Raw genomic sequence first — 26,574 nt, 5'->3', positions numbered from 1 at the left:
GAAATAGAGTGAGATTCCGCAGTAATACTGAGTTAATGAATATTTATGTTATTTCTGGCCAACCTCTAGAAGGTTTACTGCCAATAGTGCATTCTGGGGTGAAGCATAAATATTTTGCGTGGACCTTGTGAGCTGTCTCTTCCCCCTGGGTTTTAGCTGTGTGTGGTGCAGATGTGTGACTAGGGCTTGTGGCATAGGAGGCCTTTTTCATGTGTTTGGTGCAAATGCATGGGAGCAGAAGAAGTCTGCCTATCCAGTGTAATCCTGCTACTGGAGGCCATGGGGTCAGGAGGCCACATGGAGGAAAGGAGTCTGGAAGGAGAAGTGATGGCCGGGATGGAGTACCAGAGGTGACTCTGCCGTTGGAGATCCCAAGGACAGAAAACTCACGTAGTGGCTGGAAAAGCATCAAGAGGATCACCGGGCTGCTGCTGGTGATGTTAGTGATAATACTGCTTTTGGAAAAGGTTTAGGTTTCTTGTTCCCGCTTAAAGGACCAGTTTGCTTGTACTGAGGACTATGGATGGAGTCTGTGTGTATGCAAATCAGTAGGGGTGTTTAGAATTCCCTATCCCTCTCTACCATGTGTTGCTGTACGAAAAAATATCTTTAAAAAAATCCTTAAAGTGACTGGCGTCACACATCCCCCACCTGTGTTCATAACAGATAATGCAAGCCATACTAATTATACAAGCAGAAAAGGACACTTAACATGTAATGCAAAAAAATTCTGTATTGAGAAGATAGTTGATCTCATGAAAAGTGCATAAAGTAAACCAATAAGCAGTGAAATTAACAGCAGGATCTAGATAAGCCATTCTCAACCAGGGTACCTGAATGACCTCCCACTGATGGTGCATGCATAGCCCTTGGGCTGATGCCACTTGTCAGAGCCAGCAGCATGATCTTTTTAGCTGTCTATAAGGGTGACATTTGCAACTCCCCCCCCCCAGATTACATTTCACCCCCCCCCCATGGATGTTGTACCTGGGCAGGGTTGCTAACCATCCATCAGAAGAAGCTATCGGTAAATTTAGGGATAAGGGCCCCCCCTTGCACAGACGGGAAAGGAGAGGAGAGAGTGATTGATCTGCTCCACCTCCTCCCGCCCCTATCCCGTGTCTGCCCACCTGAGAAAGGGAATAATGGACAGGAAATTAGAAGTACTGCAGCTAGCAGATACAACTGGCTGTAGGATTGATGCTGCTGTCTGAGCCTGCAGAGACCAGCCTGGGGTGAGTGAGTTCTGAACTATGACTGAGCTCTCCCCATCTCTCTCCCCTATCTATCTCCTTCCCCACCTCTGCTCTTTCAGGAACTTCACAAACTTGCCCAGTTGGCACTTAGGGACAACTGAACTCTGATGTAAGGGGCACTCTGCTGGATTCTGATGTAAGGGGGCACTCTGCCAAGCTCCGATCTAAGGGGGCGCGCCACCATATTATGATATAAGAGGGCACTCTGCTGTAAGGTGGGACTCTGCAGACTCTGATGAAAGCTGGTGGCACTCTGAGGACACTGATATAAGATATAAGATAGGACTCTGATGTATAGGTGGAACACTGGGGACTTTGATGTAAGTGAGGACTGGTGTGAATGTGGCACTCATCCTGACTGCTGCTCTATATGTTGTTTTGTTTTGATAGCAGGGCAACTTCCCAGCAGGCAGAATACACTGTTCAATGCTGCCGACTACAGCCGGTGGCACTGAAGAAGCAGAAATTTTCCTAGAGGCTGGTTACGTAGAAATGTTTTATTTGTATTAAAAAAGGTCTTTTGTCCTGAGGTTTATTTGTGCCTGTGAGTCAGCTGTGGTGCAGTATTTTGTAGGTACAAGGACCGTGACCCCTGTCCTCTGCCCTGCTGACCCCTGTCCACTGCCCTGCTGACCCCTGTCCTCTTCCCCCCCTAACATTTTTACTGCATCCCCACATCAGACCGGCAAGATCCAGCCCTGCAGGATATTAGACTGTTACGGGTGACAAAAGCAAGGTATTGTTTTTTTAGGATACAGATTCAGCAAAATTACTACTAACTCTTCATTTAATTAATTCAGTTTTAAGTTAAGCAAGATCAGATGCTTTCTTTCCTAGAGAATGCACACAGCTATCTACTTTTCACTTGATCCCAACATACTTCTTCTCTTTCCTGCTCTGAAATATAAGAACCCTCATTTTCATTTCACAGCTACCGTTTAATCTGCTTTTTTTTTTGCCTTCCCTGCCCCCCCCCCCACCTTCATCAACATGCTAAAGACATTTTTAAACAAAACCTTTCCCTTTTCATTAAATAACTTATTTAAGACCCAGTGATGTAACCACTGTACTCCCCTATGCAATGCAGGCAGATCATGGCTGCTATGTGTGTGTGTGTGGGAGGGGGGGGGGCTGTACATAGGTTCCTGGACACAATACGACACCCTGCCTCAGTACCTCTCTCAAAAGTCCTCAGCCCAGATGCAGGAAATGAAATGAGGCAGGCTCTCTTTGACTTGCTGCAGCTTCTAATACACACTGTGAGATGCTTACAGTGCAGTGAAATCAAAGTAAGCAATTTCAGTAGAGAGAGAGTATCACCGCTCCAGGTGGGTCAGATCAAAGTAAAAGGCATCTCCTTCAGTCTAGAAATCCAGGTGCTGGCAATGTTGTAGCAGTTAGACATCAAATAAATCCTGGACAGCCGCACTCCAAAAATATTTGCCTTTATTCAATAAAGTGTCATCCAAAATACAGGTCACAGCAGAGTGGAACAAAGCTTACGCGTTTCGCACTACACAGAGTGCTTAGTCATAGCTATGACTAATCACTCTGTGTAGTACAAAACACATAAGACAAATAAAGGCAAATATTTTTGGAGTGCGGCTGTCCAGGATTTCTTTGATGTCTAAGCTATTTCAGTGCAGGAGAGGAGCCTGTACCACTATGCAACACTGAAGGTAACGCTGGAGTTTAGTTTTAATTTTCTCTTTTTTTTAAATGAACCACAGTCTTCTTTTACTGCCATGGTTGCTCAATTAGTAAGGAACTAGTGGCATTTAGATTTCTTACTGGGCAGAGCCAGCACAACCCCTTGGGGTGCACAATCATGCCGGCCTGGGCTCAAAGTACCAGAGAACAAAACATTGCTCACAAGACATTACATAAGCAATGGTCTGGCTGCAGTAGGGACCACCCGATACGGGAGAATAAGATAAAGTGGAAGGGTAGGGGGTCCTTCAGAGCGTAGTGATTGTCTCTGTTACAGGGCTGGAGATGGGCTTTAAGTTATAATAGTAGTTTGAAAGTTCAACACAGATGATCAAGAACCATTCAATGTCCCTTACTCCTGTGTCTTTGAGGGAAGGTACTTCAATCTACAAATATTAGCCATAGGTACCTGGACATGTGGTAAAGTGGCAATCGATCCATTTTTGTAGATTTCGTTCATGGTCCTCTGCAGGTTTACAGCTTGCTGTGTCACATGTTTCAAGAAAGCAGAACTCTCTCTTGTCCGCTCGTGAGAATCACCTAGCTGGAAGCAATGACAAAAGAAAAGGATGAAGGAGGAATGATCTTGATGTTGCCTGTTAAAACGTTAGCTGTATGGCAGACATTAATATGGAATTAGCCAGGTCTTTTTTTCCCATTTATAAATAATAAACCAGGGTCAATGTAGCTATGGATATATTTTTGGGCTATGAGAGGAGGTTTGGGCAAACCCACACAAATACATTTTCTAGGCCTAATGAGAATGTGCCGAACACCAGCACCAAAAGGATAGGATTTTTAATAGGTTTGGGGAAGCAGGGTGTTAAACTTAATACTGTAGTAAAATACTGTCCAAATAAATAGCAGGTCATATTTTTAATGCTTTATTGGCATTTAAATACATATATTCATAAATATACTTAGCTATTTTCCCCAAATGTTTTTCACATTGTTATCCTGTACTGGGATAAAACATCAGACTAACGGAGGGGGGGGGATTGTTGTTTGTATCATATGAAGTAGTAAGGAGAAGTTTATCTCAAGTTATTTTTTATATGTCATGAATTTTTTATAAGAAACAAGGAAAATTTAAGAGATTGAAGAACAAAAAAAACAAAACAGCAGAATAACTTTATCTGTTGATAACAGTCACCAACCAATGTGTACATTTCATGGATGGCAACACTTGGAGGTCTCTACTGCACCTCAGGAACCCCCAAATGGCTCTAGGCTGGTTTCACACGGCTGGTCTGATCAGGTCCACCTGTCAAGTTTTTCAGGCGGTCCTGATCGGACCATCCATAGCTGTCTATGGAGTGACGGATGTCAGTGGACATGTGTCCGCTGACACCTTCTGCCATTCGATCTGATCCTGTAAGCCAAAAACAACTGATCGGATGACCTTCGAATGGAAACAGACAGGCAGTCTGTTTCCATTTGCCAGCCTCATAGAGAACAGCGGGGCTGTGTCTGTGATGCACAACGGACATCCGCCTGATCAGCGGGGAGATCCCCTGCTGAACAGGCAGATGCAGACTACGGACAACGCCCGTGCAAAACCAGCCTTAGAGCATTGATAGCACATCCCATATTGAATTCCACATGATCTAGTAAATAATTAAGGGGCACCCAAATTGCATTGTTGGATGTGATAGGACTGTGGCTATGCTCGACATTCTCAAAACTCGAAATGTGCAGAGGACTTTTTTAGCATATTGAAGAACAGCGGAGGCAGTTTTAGGCTAGCAGCCACATTTGGCAGGGTGGTGCCTACTGTCCACAGATCAGGTTAGGTAAACAGGTTTAGATCACACTACAACAGGGGTGCTCAAACTTTTGAAGAACGAGGGCCACCTAAGTGATTTGGTAACCAGTCGTGGGCAACAATGAAAGGAAATGGTTCAGAATTTCAAATTATTTATTTTGAATAGCATAATGAAGATTTTAAACAACAATCGGGATCATCATTTTCCATAGTGTGTGAACACTGACTTTATTCACTTTTTACAAGGGCTATGGGGTTGATTTACTAAAATTGAGGAGTGAAAAATCTGGTGCAGCTGTGCATGGTAGCCAATCAGCTTCTAATGTCAGCTTGTTCAATTACACTTTGACAATAAAACCTGGAAGCTGATTGGTTTCTATGCAGAGCTGCACCAGATTTTGCACTCTCCTGTTTTAGTAAATGGACCCCTTGTGTCTATTTCAGCAGATGCAGGAGGAAGATAGAAAGGAACGGTTCCTGTATATGCCGCCCCTCCTGTCCAAGTGTATGTAAAACAGAAAGTGACAGCGAGACTCCACAGGCCCCCTCGAGCATAGGGTGGGGTTTCCATTGCGACCCCTGATGCTACACCAGTGTTTGGGGTGTGTGGTAAAAACACATCTTAACTATGGGGTTTTACCACCCCCCAAACTGGAAATGTAAACAAGCAAGCCCTTACTGCCCTGAGCCCCCTATAAGGATGCTTTCACACTGATGTGCTGCGGTTTACCAGTACCATGGCCTTTCCTGTTAGCTGAGCTTTGCCATATACTTCTATTATACCTTGCAGGTGTGGTGCACTTTCTGAAAGTGCACCAAACCCACTGGATATAATAAAAGTCTATGGCTCAGTGCAGCTAACGTGCAGGAAAGCATCAGATGCACTGCGCTGTGATCAGTGTGAAAGCTGCCTTATAGTTATTAACCCTTTTACAGGTACTAATAAGCCCTTTGCAAAAGCACAGTGTATGCGTTGTTTAATACACTGACCTTCTTTTCCTCTTCCAGCTTCTGCTGGCATCATGCCCCAGGCTGCTAGAAAAAACCCAGGTGAAGTGCACTTGGTATCACTCCACCTAGGACAGGAACCGGTGCTACAGAGGAAGCATTTTTTTTGGCTCCTGCTTCCTCTGTAGCACCGGTTCCTTTGCTGCCGGTGCTGGCTCCATGCACTCAGATGCTTTGGGATGGCAGGTCGACGCATATGCTTTCCTTGTTTGAGGTCGCGGGCCACCTCATAGGGCACCGAAGGCCACATGTGGCCCGGGAGCCACAGTTTCAGCACCCCTGCCCCACAAGTTAAATGTAATTACGATTTGGCTATACTATCTGTTATTCAATTCAATTTAGTAAGACCCATAGGTGGCTCACCTTGACATTTATCTAATTGCTTGTGATAGATTTTTTTTTATAATTTTTTCTCTTTATTAAGACAAATTTCATTATACAACATAAAAATACACACAACAGAAATATTTATATATAAATCTTTCCACCTACTCTTCCAATTTACACAAAAACGAAAAAAAAAAGGCCCCCCCCCCCCTCCCGGGAAATACATAAGATCCACGATCCCATCATGATCAGGAGAGAAAATAAATAAATAAATAAATAATTCTCACAGCAATTTATGCAACATAAAATCATAACCAACACTAAATTTGTGCAACATATTATTCAATATATACTTAAGAAGGAGGCTTTACAGCGCCCTATTAAATGTGTCAAGTCCGATGCAAAAAAAAAAAAAAAATGGATGCCGAAAAAGCATTCGATAGGGTGGGGTGGGAGTTTATGGTCGGAGTTTTGAGGGAGATGGGCCTGAGAGAACGGATGATAGGTTGGGTGATGGCACTATATGAGGACCCCAGAGCAAGGGTTAAGGTTAACGGTAGATTATAAGAATATGACTACTAATATTTTGAGATACGGAATGGGGCCAGGCAGGGGTGTCCACTGTCCCCATTATTATTTTCTATGGTGCTGGAGCAATTTCTGCGTATGATTAGGGGAAATAAGAAGATTAGAGAGATTTGTATTGGATCAATGGAACATAAGATCTCAGCTTAGGCAGATGATCTATTGTTATATCTTTCCTCCCCTCAAGAATCTCTCACTGAATTGATGTTTGAGATAAGTAAATTTGGTCTTATATCGAATTTTAAAATAAACATTGAGAAGTCGATGCTGATGCCGAGCTGTTTTTCTCCAGAGATGATAGCAACTCTGCAACAATCCTTTCCCTTTGTCCGGCGCTTTGATTCTATACCCTACTTGGGGACTTATATCTCACTAGATGCAAAATGCCTATATGATCTTAATTATGGACCCTTGGTGGTTTCTATATCAAAGGATCTGCAGAGATGGAGAAGTCATACTCTGACATGGTTCGGCAGGGTAAACGCTCTTCAAATCAGTATAATTCACAGAATTATTTACATTTTACATACAGTACCTATAGCACCCCACAGATATTCTTTAAACAAATACAAAGGGCCTTTATGATGTTTGTGTGGGGAGACAAACACCCCAGGATGGCATATGAGATTTTGAGGAGACCTAAACGGGAGGGGGGAGTGGGGCTTCCGGACATAGCAATGTACTACAGAGCCATGGCCCTGGTGCGTATTATGAACAGGTGCCATGACTCTGTCTTCGGTGCTTTTGGAGAAGACATTAGCAGGTAGGAATTTGGCAGGAGCCCCATGGATCCCGGCTTCTTATAGGGGTTCATCGGAATGGATATCATCACTAACAAAAACAACATTATCCATATGGGATAGAATGAATAACACTGGACAGTTTGCCCCTCCAATATCCCAATATCCCCCATGACACCATTGGAAGGATTCCCTTGGTTCCCCCGGGGGAAGAAAAGGGAAGTTTAGATTGATGGGGAATGGATGGGTTAAGTGCGCTGGAGTGGCCCCACAGGGCAAATTATTATTATTATTATTATTATTATTATTATTTAGGTACTTATATAGCGCCGTCAATTTACGCAGCGCTTTACATATACATTGTACATTCACATCGGTCCCTACCGTCAAGGAGCTTACAATCTAAGGTCCCTAACTCACATTCATACATACTAGGGCCAATTTAGACAGAAGCCAATTAACCTACCAGCATGTCTTTGGAGTGTGGGAGGAAACCGGAGTACCCGGAGGAAACCCATGCAGGCACAGGGAGATCACGCAAACTCCAGGCAGGTAGTGTCGTGGTTGGAATTCGAACCAGCAACCCTTTTTAACTGCTAGGCAAGAGTGCTACCCAAATTATTACCTTGGCGGAGTTAATTTTGGTTCTAGAGGAAGTACCAATTGCCAATGGCCACATGGAAATACTGTCAAATGACGGATTTGTTTAACAAGTGGAAGCATCAGATATGACCAGGGAACCCGCTCACTACTTTTGAATTATGGTGTAATATATCAGAGCCAGGCCACATGCTGTCCCGAATGTATAAATTGGTTCTGAGTGCCCAGTGTACAACAATTCCCTATTTTATTAGAGAATGGGAAAGAGAGATAGATTATAATTTTACATCTGAACAAATTAAAAGGTTGATTAGGGCAACACACCATACTTCAATAAGCTCTTATGTACAGGAAATGTCTTATACATTTTTGACACGATGGCACCGTACACCGGTTCGGTTGACACAGATGTACCCATTGGCAGATGTTAACTGCTGGAGGGGATGTAACCAAAGGGGTTCATTTCTTCATTTATGGTGGTTTTGCCCAAAGATCAAAGTATTTTGGGAGGCAATAGCACCATGGATTAAAAGAATGACACTTAGACCCATAGAATTTTCTCCATTACATTTCCTCTTTCATGGGATGCCATCATCTGCTAAGCTCTATAAGAGAAGCATTACTCCACACTTGCTAAATGCAACACAAATATTGATACCTATATTTTGGAAACAGTCCAGATGTCCCACTATAATGGACTGGAAAAGGAAGGTGGAAAAAATAACGGAAGCAGAGAGATGGGTACATATGGTTAAAGATCAATATAATAAATTTAAAGACATATGGGCAAGATGGCTGTATTACTCCTCAGAAATAGGGGTAGAATAAATAAACCTATGGGGAGCACTGTTGCGCTATGGATTGGATAGTCCGAGGGATGCATCTGGTGAGGGGAAAATGGGGTTTTGTTTTTGTTTTTTGGGAATCGCAATGGAGAGATGGTTGATATTAAAGAAAGAGAATAATTTATAGTAAGGGATTAGGCACGGGATTGGTAACACTTTATTAATGCACTTAAAGGAGGGTGGAAGGAGACATTGATATAAAATGAAGAGAGGAATGAAGGAATATTTAATGAAGCAGGTAGGCGAGGTTACACTTAATAAATGCACTTATCACTTGTGATAGACTCTTAACACAGTTTGCTCTCATTTACTTTTTCAATAAAATAAAGATTCCTGCTTATACCGACATAGCAAGGATAACTTGCCACAAATCTGTGGCAGTGTTGAATTGTTATGCCCCGTACACACGGTCGGATTTTCCGATGGAAAATGTTCGATGGGAGCTTTTTGTCGGAAATTCCGACCGTGCGTAGGCTCCATCTGACATTTTCCATCACACAAAATTTGAGATCTGTATCTCAAATTTGCCGACAACAAAATCCGTTGTCGTAAATTCCAATCGTGTGTACACAATTCCGACGCACAAAGTTCCACGCATGCTCGGAATCAAGCAGAAGAGCCTCACTGGCTATTGCACTTCATTTTTCTCGGCTCGTCGTGCGTGTTGTACGTCACCATGTTCTTGACGTTTGGAATTTCCAACAAGATTTGTTTGACCATGTGTCGCAAGACAAGTTTGAGCCAACATCCGTCTGAAAAAATCCATGGATTTTGTTGTCGAAATGTCTTATCGTGTGTATGGGGCATTAGTCTGTTAACTTGCTGCACGTTTTCACTGGCAAGTTGTACACTTGCAGAGCACTTGAAGCACAAGTTCTACTTGACACTTTTCCAATTTGTAGCAAATTTGCATGACAAGTCTCTAGCAAGAACAAAGTTGCAGTGATGAGTCTGCATTAAAAGCTCAGCAAGTCTACAGCATGAAAATTCAGCCACAGTGACCCCTGTGGTGGGATGACTATTGTACAACATAACTGAACCAGAATTTGCAGCAGACTTGCAGAATGTTTACAAAGAAAGTTGATCTGGAGTCATGCAATGCGGACTTGCTGCAATTGTGCAACAAACTTGTGAAGCCTGGCAAGTCTAGCAATAGCTTAGCAAGTCATTTTCAAACTTGCAGCACAATTGCTTGCTATCTGGGTACTGTATAATGTTTCTTTGATGCAATATATAATACAGTGATGTATTGCTAAATACTGCAGTAATGAGATAATAGCTGGATTACACCATAGGAAAACATTCATGCTATGTCCCATGTTTGAACCACATATTGCTGCTAGAGTACATACCATGCCTCTTATGAACTCCAGCATGAGCTGCTCCAGAGCCTGTATATAGTTATTAACAGGGCTTTTTTTCTCAAACAATAGGTGTTGGAACTTAACCACAGCCCAACAAAACCCCTCCCCCTACACACACCCTCCAAATCACATCAAATAGTGGGTGTGTTCAGTCAGATTTTACGAAAACAGTAGGAGGGTCTTAAAGGGGCATTAAATACCAAGATTGCATTACATACAGAGTGTAGAGCTGTCACTTGTAAACACAGAAACCAGACTTCTGAGTTTACAAGTGATTGTAGTGAGCAGGCACCAAAGGGTCTGAGCCAGAGGTGGTGGAACTGAGTTCCACCAAATTCCCCCTGAAAAAAAGCCCTGGTTATTAACTAATATGCTGTAACAGACTGCACACAGCTGAAGTATTACCGATGGGTCACCACTCCTAAGCAACTAAAAGTTCTTGGGTAGGAAGTAAAAGTGTAAGCATAGACAAAGTAGGAAGTAGAAGTTAGTTGGGAAAGATTAGAGCACGTCTTTTTTTTTTTTTTTTAGTCTCTGTCCCTGCTAGATAGTTTCACTCTCATAATTTGTCCTAGTGACCCATGTCATTGGAAGAGAAAGTAAGCAAAAATCTAAAAGTAAGTTGTCACCAAAGCAGGAGGTAAGGAGAAATCTTTCCATGACAACTGGCAACTGACAAGTGCTGGTTCCATCTGGAATCGCACAGGGATGAGCTCTATGTTCCTGTGTGAGTCCTGTGCAATTGAGTGCGATGCAATTTTTGGCCCATTTATTTCAATGGGCTGAAATCACACTGGATCACATCAAAAGTAGTGGATGCACTCCTTTTAAAACACACTGCGTTTGGGGTGTCGTTAAAAATACATTGACACCCACAGAAGATTGAGGACTAGAAGCTCTTCCTGCCACTGCAGACAGGCAGAGAAAAAGCTGGGCCATGTGATAGTTGTATATTGATTAAGAAAAAGGTACTTAGATGTTTGTTTGTTTTTTAAAATGTATTACAGTGCCATCATCCACATATAGAAATGGAAGGGACAATGTAAATTAAACAGTGTGTGATTAGTATTACTGTAATGGCTCAGTTCCATGACGTGACAGGTACATAGTACCTGCCCACCACTGGCAGAAGAAAATTCAAAGGGAAAGGCACTTTTAGGGTGAAATATAACATGAAAATCTGAACCATGCAGGATTTATATAAACAAACATGCTGGTCACATATTGATATACCTTTTGTTTTACATGAGTTTTTTTTCCCAAACAACAAATCTACTTACCACTGTTTTGTATATAGTGTATGTTTCCTTTTCATGCTGCATTGCTGCTCTAAATTCTGCTTTATTGGTATATGCAAGAGCTATCAGATGGTGGCTGTATGAAAGAAAAAAAAAAAACAATTTAGATTTTTTTTTTTTTTTAGAGAAAGGGAACATTCACAGCAAAAGTAGCGGCAAGATAAAATAGGAGTCATTTGATGTTTAAGAACTGTAGTGTCATTGAAAAGCAAGATATGGCGCTGGTGAAATCCCTAAAAATTAAGATTTGTCATTTTAACCTACTTTTAAAGCATAAACTTTTTTCAGATACAATTATTGCTTGGTGCACCGCAGAAGTAGATCAAAACCTCCTTCCACTAAAATGGCTATATTTCTTTTCTAGCTTGAAATTTTTTTTAGAATGCTGGATTACAGAATTTCGAATGTTGTTACATAGAAATGGGACTCTACATCAGGGGTTGTCAAAAAATTTAAAGGAATGGCAAGTTCACTGATGGGGATCAGTCTATTGTTGGGAGGAGAAAAAAATTATCTAGTGTCTGATGTCAGTGGGGATAGAAAATGCCCATGCATCAGTGGTCAGCAAGAATCAAAAAATACCCTAGCTTCAGTGAGAATAATAAATGCCTCAACAGTTGGAATGAGGAATAGTGCCCTATTGCTGGTGTTATTAGGAGGAATAGTGCCCCCATTGCTGGTGTCAGTGAGAAAAATAGTACTCCTTCGTTGGTGTCAGTGGGAGGAATAGGTTACATTGTTGGTGTCAGTGGGAGGAATAGGTTACATTGTTGGTGTCAGTGGGAAGAACAGTACCTCATCATTGGTGTGAGTGGGGAGAACGGTGCCTCATCATTGGTGTGAGTGGGGAGAATGGTGCCTCATCATTGGTGTGAGTGGGGAGAATGGTGCCTCATCATTGGTGTGAGTGGGGAGAACGGTGCCTCATCATTGGTATGAGTGGGAAGAATAGTGCCTCATTGTCGGCGTGAGTGAGAAGAATTGTGCCTGATCGCTGGTGCCAGTGAGAATAGTGCTTTATTGTTGATGTCAGTGGGAAGAATACGGCCTCATTGTTGGTGTCAGTGGGAATAGTGCTTTATTGTTGATGTCAGTGGGAAGAATACGGCCTCATTGTTGGTGTCAGTGGGAATAGTGCTTTATTGTTGATGTTAGTGGGAAGAATACTGCCTCATTGTTGGTGTCAGTGAGAGTAGTGCTTTATTGTTGATGTCAGTGGGAAGAATACTGCCTCGTTGTTGGTGTCAGTGGGAGTGGTACTTTATTGTTGATGTCAGTGGGAAGAATAGTGCCTCGTTGTTGGTGTCAGTGGGAGTGGTACTTTATTGTTGATGTCAGTGGGAAGAATAGTGCCTCGTTGTTGGTGTCACCAAGAATAGGGCCTCATCGTTGGTGTCAGTGAGAAGAATAGTGCTGCATTGCTGGTGTCAGTGAGAAGAATAATGCCTTATCGTTGGCGTCAGTGGGAAGAATAGTGCTTCATCGTTGGTGTCAGTGGGAAAAATAGCGCCTCAGCATTGATGTGAATGAGAGCAATAGTGTTCCATTGTTGGGGTCATAGGGATGAATAGTGCTCCATCGTTGGTGTCAGTGAGAGGAATAGCATGCAATTGTTGGTGTCAGTGGAAGGAATAGTTCTCCATTGTTGGTGTCAGTGGAAGGCATAGTACCCCAATGTTGGTGTCAGTGGGAAAATAAGGCCCCATTGTTTGTGATAGAGGAAGGAATAGTGCTCTATTTGTGTCAGTGGGAGATACGGTGTTCTATTGGTGTCAATGGGAGGAATAGTGCTCTTTTGTTGGTATCAGTGGGAGAAAAAGTGCCCCATTGCTGGTATCAGAGGAAGGAATAGTGATTTATTTGTGTCATTGGGGGGATTGGTGCTATACTGGTGTCAGTTGTAGAACAATGCTCAATTGTTAGTGTTCATGGGAGGAAAAGTGCCCCATCGTTGGTGTCATTGGTGGGAATAGTGCCCCATTGTTGGTGTTAGTAGGAGGAATAGTGCCCCATCGTTGGTGTCAATGGAAGGAAAAGTGCCCCATCTTTTGTGTCAATGGGAAGAAAAGGGCTCCATCGTTGGTGTTATTGGTGGGACTAGTGCTCCATTGTTGGTGTTAGTAGGGGGAATAGTGCTCTATTGGTGTCAGTGGGAGAACTCTATTGTTGGTGTCAATGTGAGGCACAATGCCCCAACATTGGTGTCAGGGGAGCAATAGTGACCCATCATTGGAGTAAGTGGGAGAACTAGAAAAGCTCAACTTGGTATACAATGAGAAGGCCTTCTTATTGCAGCTTCTAGTCTACAACCAGCAGAGTTCCTGAAAGATCCAACATGAAAAGAGATACTTTGCAGTCCAGGAAATATTATATCAAAAAGCACACAGAACTTAAGTTCAATTCTACAATTTGAATAAGCATTCCTCGCTTGCTTCTGACCATTCTCATCTTAGTAACGTGGAATGTCCTTGCTCCCCACAAATAGCCAAGATTTAATATTACTAAATGACAGCATAACTGGAGTTAGGCTTTGAAAGTGGCTACCTATGATATACATGTCTTTCTGCTGAGTCTCTATAGAGGTGGAACAGAATGGTCACTATCCTCTCCTCCCTCCGGGTTTACACAACGTGTATGTGCATGTGTGTGTATGAAAGGGTCCAAGGCGTGTGAGTGGCCTTAAGATATGATGTGACAAATCACTTCTTCAATTGTTATGACTTGCCAAATGTCATTTTATTCTATTATTGCCTGCAATTTAGATTTAGCAGCTATGCAACAGATAAGCAGATTCGTGGTAATACCTGGGGGAAGAGATGAAAATGATCCTGAAAAACATCAGAGAAGAGTTTACAAAACTGCATAGCCAAAGGGCTGTATAGTTTTCCTCTGTCAGAACAGCATGACGCTAGATTTAACAGTGTCAGGAAAAATTCATGTTTTCTAGGTATGTGCACCATCACAGATGAAGCCATGGCAACACCCTGCTATGCAAAAGTCAGCAGGAAGAATTTGGCTAGAAGGAAAATTGTGTACATGAATGTTCTGGGTCAGTAGAACATCCTAAAACATCATTTTTAACATTAAAAAGGAACCTTCAAGAGTCACAGAGTTCTATGTCCCTGCAAGTACTATCTCGTATTTTGTATTTAAAACCCAACAGCACCTTTGCTGGCAAACCTGCATATCATTAAAGTATAACTATAGGCAAAATCAAAAATGAACATATATGATGCAAACTAACAATAAAACAGCAGTTTTTTTGTTTTGTTTTTCGGAGTCACCTCTGTAACATAGTTACAATAATTGCCGATTCTGCCAGCAGATCCCTTAATTTTTATCACTTTCGTTAACAAGGTGACCAATTTTAAAGCGGAGTTCCACCCAAAAGTGAAAGCTCCGCTTATCTGTCTCCTCCTCCCTCCGGTGCCCCATTTGGCACTTTTCGGGGGGGGGGAACGGGTACCTATTTTTGACAGGTACCCGTCCCCACTTCCGTCGGACCTCGCCACGGCGAGGTACGTCAGAAGTACAGCCCCCCTCCTCCTTCCAGCGCAGTACACTTCGCACAGTAGAGAATCAGATGTGAAGCCACAAGGCTTCACTGCCGGGTTCCCTTACAGACAATGGCGGGGGCAGCACCCGGAGCCGACAGAAACATCAGCTGGGGTGCCGACATCGCTGGATTCCAGGGCAGGTAAGTGTCCTATTATTAAAAGTCAGCAGCTACAGTGTGTGTAGCTGCTGACTTAATTTTTCTGTGAACGGGCTGGAGCACCGCTTTAAATAGTCACAACAACTTTTAGAAAGACTAAGCCATATGGATAAAAGCTGACAATTTTATGCACTCCCAGTCAGTGTTATATCTTAAAGAGGAACTTCACTCTCTCAATCAACATGGACTATTTCTAATCCTTATGCTGCTAGCATTAGTAAATACATAGAAAATTATATTGAATTTACTTGTTTTAAACTTTATTTTGCATTTTTTCAGTTAATTCCTGGTTTCTTGCCTAGGCAAATTATGTCGTACATCCCAGGAGTCTTCAGGAGAGGAGGGCTCTCAGCTCAGTCCATGCCTGAGCTAAAGGCAGATGAGTTCCAAGGAGTAAATGCTACAGGAATCATCTGCCCTTACTCAAGATAGCCACTGCCAGAGATGCCAGGGGATGCTTTTCAAAATGATTTCTCAGCAAAATAAAGCATGGCGACATGGATGGATGGAGGAGTTTTTTGAATTTGTGGTGCTCAGATGAGGTGCAGTTCCACTTTAACTCCTGCAAATACTGCCAAAATGGCAATTTTTTTATTTCAGAACCGCACTGCAACTGTGAGCCAAACGTTTGGCTCGTGATTGCAGTGTGGCCCCATTCATTACATTGGAGGTTTCGACAGGCGATGCTTCCTGTCAAACTGTAAGCCCCCGTTCACACCGGTGCAACTTGTCATGTGATTTGACAGATCCAAATCACATGACAAGTCACACCCTATTGTCGGTTAGGGATGAGCCGAACACCCCCCTGTTCGGTTCGCACCAGAACATGCGAACAGGAAAAAAGTTCGTTCGAACACGCGAACACCGTTAAAGTCTATGGGACACGAACATGAATAATCAAAAGTGCTAATTTTAAAAGCTAATATGCAAGTTATTGTCATAAAAAGTGTTTGGGGACCCGGGTCCTGCCCCAGGGGACATGGATCAATGCAAAAAAAAGTTTTAAAAACGGCCGTTTTTTCAGGAGCAGTGATTTTAATAATGCTTAAAGTCAAACAATAAAAGTGTAATATCCCTTTAAATTTCGTACCTGGGGGGTGTCTATAGTATGCCTGTAAAGGGGCGCATGTTTCCTGTGTTTAGAACAGTCTGACAGCAAAATGACATTTTGAAGGAAAAAACTCATTTAAAACCACCCGCGGCTATTGCATTGCCGACAATACACATAGAAGTTCATTGATAAAAACGGCATGGGAATTCCCCAAAGGGGAACCCCGAACCAAAATTAAAAAAAAAAAATGACGTGGGAGTCCCCCTAAATTCCATACCAGGCCCTTCAGGTCTGGTATGGATATTAAGGGGAACCCCGGCCAAAATTTAAAAAAAAAATGACGTGGGGTTCCCCCTAAATTCCATACCAGACCCTTCAGGTCTGGTATTGATTTTAAGGGGAACCCCGCGCCAAAAAAAACCGGCGTGGGGTCCCCCCAAAAATCCATACCAGACCCTTATCCGAGCACGCAACCTGGCAGGCCGCAGGAAAAGAGGGGGGGACGAGAGTGCGCCCCCCCTCCTGAACCGTACCAGGCCACATGCCCTCAACATTGGGAGGGTGCTTTGGGGTAGCCCCCCAAAACACCTTGTCCCCATGTTGATGAGGACAAGGGCCTCATCCCCACAACCCTGGCCGGTGGTTGTGGGGGTCTGCGGGCGGGGGGCATCGGAATCTGGAAGCCCCCTTTAACAAGGGGACCCCCAGATCCCGCCCCCCCCCCGTGTGAAATGGTAAGGGGGTACAAAAGTACCCCTACCATTTCACTAAAAAACTGTCAAAAATGTTAAAAATGACAAGAGACAGTTTTTGACAATTCCTTTATTTAAATACTTCTTCTTTCTTCTATCTTCCTTCATCTTCTGGTTCTTCTGGCTCTTCTGGTACTTCCTCCGGCGTTCTCGTCCAGCATCTCCTCCGCGGCATCTTCTATCTTCTTCTCCTCGGGCCGCTCCGCACCCATGGCATGGGGGGGAGGCTCCCGCTCTTCTCTTCATCTTCTTCTTTTCTTCTCTTCTTCTCATCTTCATTTTCTTCTCCGGGCCGCTCCGCACCCATGCTGGCATGGAGGGAGGCTCCCGCTGTGTGACGGCGCTCCTCGTCTGACAGTTCTTAAATAACGGGGGGCGGGGCCACCCGGTGACCCCGCCCCCCTCTGACGCACGGGACATGACGGGACTTCCCTGTGGCATTCCCCGTGACGTCACAGGGAAGTCCCGTCAAGTCACCGTGCGCCAGAGGGGGGCGGGGTCACCGGGTGGCCCCGCCCCCGTTATTTAAGAACTGTCAGACGAGGAGCGCCGTCACACAGCGGGAGCCTCCCTCCATGCCAGCATGGGTGCGGAGCGGCCCGGAGAAGAAAATGAAGAAGAGAAGAAAAGAAGAAGAGAAGAAGATGAAGAAGAAGAGAAGAGCGGGAGCCTCCCCCCACGAAATGGGTGCGGAGCGGCTCGAGGAGAAGAAGATAGAAGACGCCGCGGAGGCGATGCTGGACAAGAACGCCGGAGGAAGAACCAGAAGAGCCAGAAGAACCAGAAGATGAAGGAAGATAGAAGAAAGAAGAAGTATTTAAAAAAAAGGAATTGTCAAAAACTGTCTCGTCATTTTTAACATTTTTGACAGTTTTTTAGTGAAATGGCCCTTACCATTTCACACAGGGGGGGGCCGGGATCTGGGGGTCCCCTTGTTAAAGGGGGCTTCCAGATTCCGATAAGCCCCCCACCTGCAGACGCCCACAACCACCGGCCAGGGTTGTGGGGATGAGGCCCTTGTCCTCATCAACATGGGGACAAGGTGTTTTGGGGGGCTACCCCAAAGCACCCTCCCAATGTTGAGGGCATGTGGCCTGGTACGGTTCAGGAGGGGGGGGGGGCGCACTCTCGTCCCCCCCTCTTTTCCTGCGGCCTGCCAGGTTGCGTGCTCGGATAAGGGTCTGGTATGGATTTTTGGGGGGACCCCACGCCGTTTTTTTTTTTTTTTTGGCGCGGGGTTCCCCTTAAAATCCATACCAGACCTGAAGGGTCTGGTATGGAATTTAGGGGGAACGTCTTTTTTTTTTTTTAAATTTTGGCCGGGGTTCCCCTTAATATCCATATCAGACTTGAAGGGCCTGGTATGGAATTTAGGGGGACTCCCACGTCATTTTTTTTTTAAATTTTGGTTCGGGGTTCCCCTTTGGGGAATTCCCATGCCGTTTTTATCAATGAACTTCTATGTGTATTGTCGGCAATGCAATAGCCGCGGGTAGTTTTAAATGAGTTTTTTCCTTCAAAATGTCATTTTGCTGTCAGACTGTTCTAAACACAGGAAACATGCGCCCCTTTACAGGCATACTATAGACACCCCCCAGGTACGAAATTTAAAGGGATATTACACTTTTATTGTTTGACTTTAAGCATTATTAAAATCACTGCTCCTGAAAAAATGGCCGTTTTTAAAACTTTTTTTTGCATTGAGCCATGTCCCCTGGGGCAGGACCTGGGTCCCCAAACACTTTTTATGACAATAACTTGCATATTAGCCTTTAAAATTAGCACTTTTGATTTCTCCCATAGACTTTTAAAGGGTGTTCCGCGGCATTCGAATTTGCCGCGAACACCCCAAATTGTTCGTTGTTCGGCGAACTTGCGAACAGCCAATGTTCGAGTCGAACATGAGTTCGACTCGAACTCGAAGCTCATCCCTATTGTCGGCAATGGAACTGTTCAAATGGGTGCGACTGCGACTTTGGGGTGCCGCACTGATTTGAAAAACAGGTTCCTGCACTATTTTTTGCAATTTCAGGTACGACTTGCATGGACATCTGTGCATTAAGTTGCACAGATGTCAGTCAAGTCGCACCTGAAGTTGCACTGACCTGCGGCTTTGAAATCATGAGATTTCTAGTGAAGTTTCACGATTTCAAAGTTGGATTCATTGTGAACGGGGACTAAATGTAGCATTAAAATTGCCGCACAATTATGCAAAGTGCTGCAGGTGTGGCAGTATATACTACTCTGGGTGGAACCATGTCTGCTTGCAGCATAAGAGTCTTTCCAGCTGGATGATTTTGCACAGAGCGCTTCTGCTGGTTTATAATTTGACTAGCCATTGTTTCTGGTGAGTGATCTCAGAGCATATGGTGAAAGAGCACATCGGGTGTTAGTGCACTTGGATAGAATTTTCATTGTAGATCACTCTTTGGCTATATATATGTTGTTCATGTGTTTTTTTAAATAGACTTTTTTTGATCATATATGGATTCACTTTTTTAGCAATTCACGGACATTCAGTAGATGTTCACCTCTGCACTAAGCACTTTTTACAGCACAGATATTTGCACTTTGCTATATTTGCACGTGTTGATAGTTTTATTGCTAATGAATTACTGTTCACATTGAGGTGTTTCACCTTGAGACACTTTTATCATGTTGATTTATAGTATGACGTATGCACTGCACAGTTTACATCTTTATCTACATATTTGTTCTGGGTCAAAGGCTTGGTGTTGAAGCCACACCATCGGAAAGGAGAAGTCTGTAATGGCAGCCCCATATTTCTCTACTGACATGATTTAATATAAAATGAAAAAAAAAAAAAAGATTTTCTAACATTCCTTGATAAATTAGTTACAGTGCCTTACAAAAGTATGCACCCCCTTGGCTTTTTTCTTATTTTGTTACATTACAGTCTTTAATTCAATGTTTTTTTGATCTGAATTATATGTGATGGATCAGAACACAATAGTCTAAGTTGGTGAAGTAAAATTAGAAAAATATATACATAAAACTATTTTTCAGAAATAAAAAACTGATAATTGGCATGTGTGTATGTATTCACCCCCTTTGTTATGAAGCCCATAAAAAGCTCTGGTGCAACCAATTACCTTCAGAAGTCACATAATTAGTGAAATGATGTCCACCTGTGTGCAATCTAAGTGTCACGTGATCTGTCATTACGTATACACACCTATTTGAAAGGCCCCAGAGGCTGCAACACCTAAGCAAGAGGCACCACTAACCAAACACTGCCATGAAGACCAAGGAACTCTCCAAACAAGTAAGGGACAATGTTGTTGAGAAGTACAAGTCAGGGTTAGGTTATAAAAAAATACCCAAATCTTTGATAATCCCTAGGAGCACCATCAACTCAATAATAACCAAATGGAAAGAACTTGGCACAACAGCAAACCTGCCAAGAGACGGCCGCACACCAAAATTTACGGACCGGGCAAGGAGGGCATTAAACAGAGAGGCAGTACAGAGACCTAAGGTAAACCTGGAGGAGCTGCAGAGTTTCACAGCAGAGACTGGAGTATCTGTACATAGGACGACAATAAGCCATACGCTCCATAGAGTTGGGCTTTATGGCAGAGTGGCCAGAAGAAAGCATTACTTTCAGCAAAAAACAAAATGGCACATTCTGAGTTTGCAAAAAGGCAAGTGGGAGGCTCCCAAAATGTATGGAGGAAGGTGATCTGGTCTGATGAGACTAAAATGGAACATTTTGGCCATCAAAGAAAACGCTATGTCTGGCGCAAACCCAACACATCACATGACCCAAAGAACACCATCCCCACAGTGAAACATGGTGGTGGCAGCCTCATGCTGTGGAGATGTTTTTCAGCAGTCGGGACTGGGAAACTGGTCAGGGGTGAGGGAAAGATGGATGGTGCTAAATACAGGGATATTCTTGAGCAAAACCTGTACCACTCTGTGTGTGATTGGAGGCTAGTACGGAGGTTCACCTTCCAGCAGGACAATGACCCCAACACACTGCTAAAGCAACACTTGAGTGGTTTAAGGGGAAACATGTAAATGTGTTGGAATGGCCTAGTCAAAGCCCAGACCTCAATCCAATAGAAAATCTGTGGTCAGACTTAAAAATTGCGCAAACCATCCAACTTGAAGGAGCTGGAGCAGTTTTGCAAGGAGGAATGGGCAAAAATCCCAGTGGTAAGATGTGGCAAGCTCATAGAGACTTATCCAAAGTGACTTGGAGCTGTGATAGCCGCAAAAAGTATTGACTTTAGGGGGGTGAATAGTTATGCACATTGACATTTTCTGTTATTTTGTCCTATTTGTTTTTTGCTTTACAATTAAAAAAAACAAAACATCTTCAAAGTTGTGGGCATGTTCTGTAAATGAAATAATGCCAATCCTCAAAACAAGCCATGTTAATTCAAGGTTGTGAGGCAACAAAACACGAAAAATGCCAAGGGGGGTGAATACTTTTGCAAGGCACTGTAAATTCAGGAACTTAGGAGTTATTTGAAAAAGAAGCTGGTATAATGTGAGGGGTAGGGGCTACTATATTTCCAACCCATAGCTGACTTCCTGTCCAATTACAGCATGGAAAAAAACTTCCAACTGTGATTGTATTTCTTCCATTTCCTAGGAGGGTGAAGGCAAGGTGCTGCTGGTAGGGTCACCATTACATTGAATCTGTTGTCCTGCAAGGGCAAAGCACAGTTTTGCTTTACAATTCACACACACAAAATTAGACAATTTACAATCCACCAAATCCCACGTGTGGGATCAAATATGATTCCATCACAAACTGGATAAATGTGTATGAAACAGTGACTGGGTAAGTAGAATACATTTTTTTAGTAGATATAAGCAAATGTCAATGGGATTGCACTGAATTTTTATGCAATGTGTGTGGGTTACTCTAATCGATGACATATAATCAACTTTCGATATTTAGAAATGTCATCAAAATAATTGAGAACCAAAGCATATGAAAATTGTACTATGACAAAAAGCATACACAGTGTATGGCATGCAGTGTATAATTTAAAATGAGATACCTTAAGGCCACATCCAAGGATTTCATTCCATAATACTTCCTATTAGCCTCCAAGGCTTTCTCAAGAAATCGTAGAGACAAGTCATATTCAAACACAGCTTGTAGAACTACACCAATATTGCTCTGTTAAGAAAGTGAATAATGTGGAAGTCAGTAGAAGTCAGTTCTGTTGGTTTCATTGCACTAATAAAGCCATGGCATCTTTGCTTACTGCATTGTTCCTATGTACAATGAGGATTCCTGTGATCTACTCTTGCACTGGAGATTGTAGCATGGCTCCAATCAAGCATGGTGGGAGCAGTACCCTCTGCACAGTAATGCCATCACTGTGTACATTTTTACTGCAGAATTCTCCTGATAAAATCTTTCTCTTTAATCAAAACTACAAAACATTCACATATAGTAACTCAGACAAAGATAAGTACAGGCTGTGAAGTCTGCAAATAACGGAAATGCTAAAAACTGTTTACTTTACTGTTTCCAGCTTAATTCTTAAAGGACAGCTCCAAGTAAAGCACAGTCATAGGCCATAAATATAGCTGGTTACCTGTATATGCATCCTATTCTGGGATATACTGTCTGGACTGGTATAAGTTACCAGTCCATAAAAGCCCACTATAAACACAAAGGGGGTTATTTACGAAAGGCAAATCCACTGTAGATCCGAGGGGGACATGCAAGGAAAATAAAAAACAGCATTTTGGCTTGCACATGATTTGATGATAAAATCAGCAGAGCTTCCCTCATTTCAGATCTTCCCCTCAGATTTACAGAGACTGCACTTCCAAGTGCACTTTCAGTGCACTTTCAACTTGTAGTTTGCACTTGTAGTGCAAAGTGGATTTGCCTTTTGTAAATAACCCCCATAGACCTGCCTCTGAATGTGTACTTTGTGGGCACTGCTAAGCAGATTGTATTGTTCAATCAGTGAAAAATACAGATGTATTTATTGCTTACAAAAGCAAGTGATAAGAGTTTCACCTCAATACACTGCATTTCTCAGCTCACATTTAAAAAAAAAAAAAAAAAAAAAACACATGAAAAGAAAAAAAAAAATCAGATGATAATTGTTGCTGTGACTGGAATCACTCTTTAATTAGCTTCTGTGATCAAGGTTAAACCTCCATAAAAAGAATTCATTTTAATTGGGGGAATGTAAGTTTTTTTGCACCCAGCAGACTTAGCTAATCATTTACACAATTTTTAAATGGGTGCTTTACATCTTTCTAAAATTGTTTAATATGTATACAGCAGCCTTTTTCAACTGTTTAACCCCTGAGGAACCCTTGAAATAATTTTAAAACCCAATTCATCAGGGCTTAGTGAGAATATGCCCCTTACATTGGTGGTCAGTGTGAAGAGTACTCCCCCACCCCCTCCCATCCCCTCCCCACACCACATACACACATTACTGTGATGGTCAGATTGCTACCTTTACAGATAGCTAAAAAGATCATTGTTGTCATGCTTCTGACTGCCAAGTGAAGTTGGCCCTGAAACCATACAAGCACCATCAGGTGGTAGTTCAACCAGCCACAAACCAAGGAATCCCTAGCAACTTCTGAGGGAACCCTAGTTGAGAATGATTTGAGGTATTGAGGGTCCCTTAATGCTCTCCAGCTCTTGTATGGGAGTGTGTTTACTCCCATGTCAATTGTGTAACCAGTTTTTGGAAAGTGAGGTAGGTAAAGTGGCAGAGCCTTCTATGTCCTGCAGTGCTCAGGCAAAATAGTAAAACTAAACAGCTCCTGTGGGGCACATGACTTTGCACACCTCAAAGTTTTCAGGGTACGCTGATAGTAAGCATGGAAGTGCTATAGTGTCCCTTCTAAATTATGATTCCAGAATCATAAGAGTACAATTAGAGAAAATAACAATGAAGGCCAGATATTATTTTTGTGTACACAGTGGATTATGGAAGCATAGTTAACAAAAGCAGCGTAGTCAGGGTCAACAAATAAAAAATAGGGAAGATTTGTTTGCAACAAATTTTCATGATGAACTGCATTTTGACAAACACATTGCTGATTTATGTTTGTTCCATACCTTTGCAAAATGAAAAAGGACCTGTATGCCTAAACCACAAATTATTTAACGTAAAAAGAGGTACACTAACGTTCATAAAAACTAACGTTAAAAAATTAAGTCATATTTGTAAAAAACAGATCATACTGTGATATCTTTAAAACTATGCAATATTAGATCTGAAACTTCTATGTACTTTGCATAATTTATTCTATATACATTTTTTTTTTATAAATCCAACTATAATATATGTTTACTAGTCTATTAATACAATCTCTCAACTGCTATAAAAAAGGTTTGTGTGATCAAAAGTCACCCACGTGGATTAGTCATTACATTTTTTCTATTCCATCCAGGTACTTCCATGTCCCATACAATTTAATATAAAAAAAATAAAAAATCATGCTTAGAAAGCCAGTACTTACATCTAGTGTAGCCATGGTAGGATGATCTTCACCTGCTATAACCAACATTAGGTATCGAGCACGATATAACAGCTTCAGAGACACTGGTAGCTGTCCACTGGCAAAACAGAAATGCGAGAGAAGGACCTGTTGGAAGATACATTAGGATACGATTAAAATGATTGACAGAACATAATAGAGGGTGTGTCTTTTTTTTATGGGACCTCCCTGTTCAATTGAAGGAAGGAGAAGTATCATGCTAGTAGATGTGTTAGTGTGAGACCCTGGAGCAAAAAGACAAGAGATCAGAGGTGCTATTGAACCCCTATGTGATTAAAGCTTTCAAATTCTGCTCCAAGGTCTCATTCTGATAACAGGCTGCGTGAGACAACGCCCGGAGGCAATCTCTCATACTGACAACTTCTATATCATGCCCAAAGCAATGTATATTACCAAATGGAAAAAACACACTTGGTGCAGAAAGATGAGGGTGGCAGTATGGGTGCTCTCAGTGGACAGGGGAAGGTGATTTGGTGGGACTTTGTCACCTCTTAGGCAAAACTTTAAATTGACATTAAAGCCAATTTCTTAAATAAGATGCTTATAGCATAACTTACATGCTTTTGCTATTCTTTTTGAAAATATCTCTGTTAACTGTGCCCTAGCCACACTGGCCAAGTTCAGGTACATGAGCACCCTCTGTGCCCGCTGGGACCTATGAAGTCTTGCTGGAGTCTCCACTTCATGCATGCTCCCATTTAGAACTACAAATATACATGGAACTATTCCAAACCCTACACACACAGGTAAAGCAAGAGGGACACTGAGCCAAAGCCACGCTTCTCCAACTCCTCCACAGTGGTAATTGACGGCGACTCCCAAATCAGTATGACTTTGACTATGTGTCCCTCACGTTCTGCACGGGAATGCACAAACTAGAGATCCCATAGGTAGTGACAGGCACAGGGGGCACCCATATACCTGAAGTCAGGCAGCTCAGCTGGGGCACAGGTAACAGAGCAAGAACAGAGGAATTTTTAAAAAAAAGAATAGCAAGAATATGTATGTCATACTATAGGCAACTCATAAAAAAATGACTTTAATATCAATTTAATTTTAACTGTTGAAAATGGCTGACAGATTTGCCTTCAGTGCAGTCAGAAACCCCAAGAAATATAAAAAGCTAGGGGGTAACTCAAAACGCCTACGATCCAAAACTAAAATATCAGAAAATACCACTTTTGGGGGTTAACCACTTAATTTAACCAGATACAACTTTAGAATTGCATTAAATTGGCACCCAGTGGCATTTTAAATGCACCTTATATAAGCTGCATCAGCAATTTCTGGTGAGTGCTTATGCTGGAAAACGCTGGCTGTCAGTGACAACTGTAGTCCAGTACTAAGCTCAGGAGCTTATCAACCCACTGGGCATTCTGTAGCACAATATAAACACAATATTTCCTCGCTATTGTTAGAGGGGAAATCACGTGATTCCACCTTGGCATCAATGGTTTTTCAGCATGTTCCTTGACTCTGAAGAACAGAGCTTCTCCAGTCCTTTCTTGCCTATCCCTTCAGTCACAGATCACTGCAATAGTGATCTCCTGCATGCTGATAACAATGATCACTGTTATGTGTAAGCTGCTAGAGAGGTGCATTCGGGGGGGGGATTAGTTGGGCTGGATCTAATTCCATAACTGATTCCACAAAAGAAAAGACTGTAAAAAATACACCCTGGTCTTGACAAATAACTTGGCTATTTTGGATGACATTTGCTTTTATTAAGTGTCAAACACTAATGCAAGCATGCTCAATGTCATTCAAAGTTTTAGCACTTGCAAACTTGTGAAAATAACACTATCACTCAAATTCCTGTCCAAATAACCCGGTCCAACCTTATTTTAATGGAACGATACTAATTAAAACACAGAGATTGTCAGTGCATCACACTATAAAATTGTAAAAAAAAAAAAGGCTGTTAAAAATTGGAAGGCAAGCTATGCCTTTGCCCTTTACTTCTGCATTATGTTATGTACCAATCATCGAACAGGGAGGAAGGTAAGTATTTTACCAGGCAGGCTACACTTC

At 42.4% G+C, this 26,574-nt stretch overlaps 1 protein-coding gene across 1 annotated transcript in view; it reads right to left on the bottom strand.

Moving 5' to 3' along the window:
• The window catches only part of LOC141143955 (clustered mitochondria protein homolog), a 109,333-nt gene that overhangs the window by 4,755 nt on the left and 78,004 nt on the right, over nt 1–26,574 (bottom strand). Inside the window, exons 21-24 of the mRNA XM_073629365.1 lie at nt 24,505–24,630; nt 22,056–22,177; nt 11,481–11,574; nt 3,376–3,510 (exon numbers count right to left, since the gene is read on the bottom strand). Of these exons, the coding sequence (XP_073485466.1) occupies nt 3,376–3,510; nt 11,481–11,574; nt 22,056–22,177; nt 24,505–24,630 (477 nt within the window). The remainder of the gene's footprint in view (nt 1–3,375; nt 3,511–11,480; nt 11,575–22,055; nt 22,178–24,504; nt 24,631–26,574) is intronic.

This window comes from Aquarana catesbeiana, linkage group LG01 (assembly GCF_042186555.1).
Source record: "Aquarana catesbeiana isolate 2022-GZ linkage group LG01, ASM4218655v1, whole genome shotgun sequence".
Lineage (NCBI taxonomy): Eukaryota > Metazoa > Chordata > Amphibia > Anura > Ranidae > Aquarana > Aquarana catesbeiana.
Note: the sequence above shows the minus strand (reverse complement) of the source record. Positions and strands in the feature narration are given on the sequence as shown.